Source organism: Gavialis gangeticus, unplaced genomic scaffold (assembly GCF_001723915.1).
Source record: "Gavialis gangeticus isolate Ggan-Ray unplaced genomic scaffold, GavGan_comp1, whole genome shotgun sequence".
Lineage (NCBI taxonomy): Eukaryota > Metazoa > Chordata > Crocodylia > Gavialidae > Gavialis > Gavialis gangeticus.
This window is the reverse complement of record NW_017729026.1, coordinates 29,221,355-29,226,194: the sequence shown is the minus strand read 5'-3', so window position 1 is coordinate 29,226,194 and position 4,840 is coordinate 29,221,355. Positions and strand designations below refer to the sequence as shown.

The 4,840-nt window shown below is 41.3% G+C and overlaps 2 protein-coding genes across 5 annotated transcripts in view; one reads left to right on the top strand and one right to left on the bottom strand.

Moving 5' to 3' along the window:
* The window catches only part of SESN1 (sestrin 1), a 133,580-nt gene that overhangs the window by 8,736 nt on the left and 120,004 nt on the right, over positions 1-4,840 (bottom strand). For 2 of the 4 annotated variants that reach the window (XM_019520126.1, XM_019520125.1), the window contains exons 2-3: positions 1,542-1,607; positions 197-397 (exon numbers count right to left, since the gene is read on the bottom strand). In XM_019520126.1, the coding sequence (XP_019375671.1) occupies positions 197-397; positions 1,542-1,607 (267 nt within the window). Of the gene's footprint in view, positions 1-196; positions 398-860; positions 952-1,541; positions 1,608-4,840 lie in introns of those variants that run through there. The other 2 variants (XM_019520127.1, XM_019520128.1) reach the window with 2 other exon arrangements.
* ARMC2 (armadillo repeat containing 2) overlaps positions 1-4,840 on the top strand; it is a 210,611-nt gene that overhangs the window by 183,004 nt on the left and 22,767 nt on the right. The window lies entirely within an intron of this gene.

Genomic DNA, 4,840 nt, shown 5'->3' with positions numbered 1-4,840 from the left:
TCTGATTCAACCACAATGCAAAGTTTGATTTCTTCCACATTACTCAGGGGGTTCCTCCCCCACCCCAACCATAGAGTTTGAAACATTTCTACTCAACTGAAAACAACAAATTACAGTTACAGTTAACATCTGTTGAAAAAAAAATTAAAGTTGCCAAGGTGGCTACTCCTGCTTGCTGTGCCACACTCAAACATACCATTATTCCAATGTAGTGTCGGTAATGAAGAGGCAATGGACCATCCATCTGCAGTAGATAGTGCTGAGTTTTTAGAAAACTTTCTAGATACTGTGGGTGAAAAACCATCACCAAGGTAACGTTGTCCAAACGGCCCAAAGCAGCAAAGGAATCAGCAAACAAAGCGTGCATCGGGGCGTCTTCATTTCCCACTTGAAGAATCTGTTTGAATTTATATATAAATCAATCATTAACACGTCCTTAAAAATCAACAAACTAAATATTACCATAGAACTCGGAAGCCCCAGTTAAATTTTGAGAACTGAACATTAATTAAAATTTCTGAAGAAACCCATCATTAAACAGCCTGAAGCTATCAACATGACACTTTAGGGGCAGCACTGAAATTTAAATGACACTTAATGGTATAATTATGCCCATATCTTCTGTAAAGCGAGGTCATGCTCCTTTTAAGTCATGTCTACATAGATGTTCATAAGAGTCAAGACGGTTCAACAAAAAGTATTAAAAAAAATCAATGCACATAAAGTAAAGCACATTAGACCTTATTTCAGATACCCCCAATCAGTAATTAGATGGCCTCTGTGCACTATAGCTTCATACCCAAAATGTTTAACATGCTTTATTTAATGAACACTTATTTCATACTTTTAAATTGACTCACCTAACTTTCCCAAGAGTCTCCAAGTAGGGCCTTTACAGCATAACTCACCTGCTGTAAAAGTGCATAATTCATAACTGCAGGTAACTTCTAACTAAGAAAAAAGTTAAGAACTACCTGTGTAGCTAACAAGGGCCTCAGATTTAAGATTTTAAGTTTCCTAGAAACTGTGTACAGGTACATTGTTAAACCTTATTATACCAGCCCCTCCTGCCAACGGATGCACACAGCAGCATCAAAATAAATTAGTCACATGGGTGAAGGATGCTGTAATTTTTTTGTTTGCTTGTGGTAAGAGTCCTTAAAGCAGACAACAACTATCTATCACCAGAAATAAGGGACAGGACTCAGAACTCAGGCCCACTGTGGACCCGTAGGAGAAACCAGTCCAGCTATGCATAGAATGGAGGGGAAAAAAAGGAGCATGACGCCAAAAAATAATGCTGAATTCTTTTATAATATCTAGTAGTGTAAAAGAGGTGCTGTAAGTTTCCAAAATTCCACATGGACTTCACTGCTCTCTAAGTCACACAGTCACTGCCAGACTCTCAGAGTGATTTAGGGCAATCACTCTGCAAATGTTTTACAAGTCAACAGCTGTTCGGAAAACAAATGTGGGTTACTACTACAGAAGTATTCCTTAAAAGCATCAAGTTCACTGTGCACTTGTGAACATCAACAGACCTCCTTCTCTGGGATGAATCTGCTTGGTCCATGTCCCACTGGTCTAGGAATTCTAATTCCAAGTTCCTAGAAAAGAAAATTGTATCATCTCAATTTTTAGTTACAAACAACATGTGGCTTCCAGGAATGAGAAATAAATCCATAATTCAAACAGGGCTGTGCTTATTTTACTAGTGCATTTTGGACAAATACAATAATTTTTCTACATATTCTCTGTAACTAACCACACTGGTTTACAGTATACTATGCAGCCCCAATCAAAAAAAAAAGCTATGCAGCCCCAATCAAAAACAATAAAACCTGGTTCACTGAAAACCTTTGCTTTGCATAAAGAAGTTGGCAGAGTGTCCAGAACACAGCGTTCAGTACATAGTTCAGTACATCACTGATACAAAGTGAGACTGACTGCAGATGTGCAGACATAGATCAGCTAGAATACAACTCCATGCATCTGTCACAAAATGAAACAGTTACAGTTTTAATATGATTTTTCCCCAACTTAAAGATGTGTATGAATTACTAAAGGTACTAGCATCTAAGTTTTTGTTTGCTTGCTTTTAAGATGAATTAATTAGCTATTTAACAGAGAGGTAATTATGCCCAAACTGAGGAAAAGCACTTTGCCACAAGAATTGCTGAAACCCAGACACGTTTTCTCACTGTCTGAAAGATCACTTATCTTATCACACCTATGCAACTATTTTCACTACAGCTTCTCAACTGAAAGAAGCTACGTATTAAATCTGTTGCTCTTGTGAATTCTGGGAGCCATTTATCCTCTTGAAACCGAGGCAGTAGAGCCAATAAAGGACTCGGAGTATGTGACAATGTAGTGTAGTGGGACTGGGTACTCCCCTGGGCATGGAGAGTCCTGAGTTCCGGCCCCTGCTTCTGCAACTGTTTATATCTGTATATATCCAACAGGCACTGAGTCCTCTAAGCTAGAAAAGCCAAACTCGCTTTGTGTGTACACTCTCTCTAACCCAGCGATTCTTGCATTCTTGGCTACTCAGTAGCACAGTTCAACAGGAGGCTTCGTGGAGTGCCTACATCCAGCTTATTCTGTAGCCTGACGGTTATGGGCACTCTCTGGACAAACCACTGGAGTGGCTGCTTGATTTGTCTGAAAAAATTAGGTAAATTCATCTCTCAGGTACTGTTATGGAGATTTCCTTTAGGAGAAATCAGTTACAAAGAAGCAGACTGTATATATCTTCTGCTCCTCTTAATTTTTACATCACACACTTTTCTTGAGTTGCATTTGGGCAAGATGTGATATAAGAGCTTTTCTTGTTATTAATAGCTTCAAATAGTAAATGGAAAGACAAAGCTTTCATATTGCGGTCACAAGATTGCACTTATCAACTAAATCAGTAATACACTACTTCTCTGTGTTGGATTCAAATGACTCTTACTCCACAAAGGCCAATTACTTTTTGTTTGGCTACCCTACCCTGCTAAATTGAAGAAAGAAATATCCTGCATCCAAGTGACACAAGCAGGCCTATACATAACATTTAATTTAGCAGATGTCTCCAAATCCAGCTGCCAACTCAAACACCCCAGGAGAAAATTCCTGGTCAGCTATGTTTTAGTCCTCTTTTCCAAAACAATTACAGGAAGAAAAACCTTCAAGTTCTACAGTCTGATACTCAACATGCTTGCAAATTTATTTTGTGCCTGATGATGTCTAAAATAAAAATCAATAGGTACTAAACTTGCATACCCTGCCCCTCAGAGTTTTGTAAACAACATATGATTATGCAACATATATCAAGTTAAATGAAAAAGTGTTTTTAAAAAAAAAAAAGTTTAAAAGAATCTCAATGCAGAGACCATTTCAAGAAGTATTAACAAGGAGGGAGGCATGATCCAACCAGTCAGACAACACTGTTGAACTTTGGAGACCAGGTTCAAGTCAGTGACCAAGTCAGTTTTTCCTGGTATCCAACATTAGAAATGATGTTTTCTCTATGCAGCATTTGAAGTGAGACTTAACTCTTGATGGAGTGCTCCTCTCATAGGGATCTTACCCTTGGCTCTTAGCACTTGGCTCCACTCTTGCAAACGTTTCTCTAGGCCTTCATTTTCTAATACATCCAATTCTCCCCCTCCCAGGTTGTCCTCATATGTACAAAGCCTGCCCTCTGATCCAACTATAAAGTAACTAGGGTCTCCTCCTTCAAATCTCTATAAATAAACTTCTGCTCTGGGGCCTAAAAGAAGTCAGTCAGCTAGGAATCGTCCTGGAACAAGCAGCAGTTGGGAATAGCCACCTTCATGTACTGTATTTACTCAATTCTAAAATGAGTCTGTCCCTCCATTTAACATGGGGGGGGCCTCATCTTAGAATCAAATACAAGGGCAGCAAGGGGGGAAGGTAGGTAGCTGCTGTGACTCGCCTCCAGTCCCTACACTAGGTTAGAGCCATAGGTGCAGTTGTTGCCTAGCCCCACTACCTCACCCTGCTGCCTCTGCACCCCTCCATCTCTCCTGCCTGCCCCCCAGACAGCCTTTGCTCCCCTGCCTGCCTCTGTACTTCTTCCCACCCTTATCCTTTTTCTGTGCTGGCAGGCCCCATCCATGCTGCAGCCTAGGACATTGAGCTTGGCCCCAGCCCTGCCCCATAATAACAGTACGCCCACAGAGCTGCTATGGGGGCTGGGCTGGGCTGGGACTGCGTGCCCATGCCTCAGGCTAGAACAGTGACAGAGCCTGATGGCGCAGAGCAAAGGGAAAGGGGTAAGGGAAGGGGAGACCAGAGGTAGGGAGAGGGGAAGAAGAGAGAATGGAGGCTAGGGGGAAAGTGGGGAGTAGAGGACAGGGGGAAGAGGTGGCAGTAGGGCAGGCACAAGCAGGGGCAAGTCATGTGACCTCCCCAAACCACCACTGCCCCCTTGCAGTGGTGAAAGGGATGAATTAAAGATGATCTCCAGTAATTTGATTATATACATGGAAAAAGAAGGGTTAGAGAGAGAGTGTACACACAAAATGAGCTTGGCTTTTCTAGCTTAGAGGACTCAGCAAAGAGGGGAGAGTCCTGGATTCTAGTCCCCGTTCCAAAATCTTTATTTTCCACGTATAGAATCTGATTATTGGTGGGTCATCTTATACAGCATTTGAGTAAATGCAGTATTTTTTGCGCAACTCTCAACACAGCAGAACAGAACATCACCATGACATTCTGCGGCCCATGGGGGCTACTGTAAGTTAGTAATACCAACAAAACAAAGAAAACAAGCACAAAAGAAAACTTTACGTCAGTCATAGTTTCATAGTTTCTAGGGTCAGAAGGGACC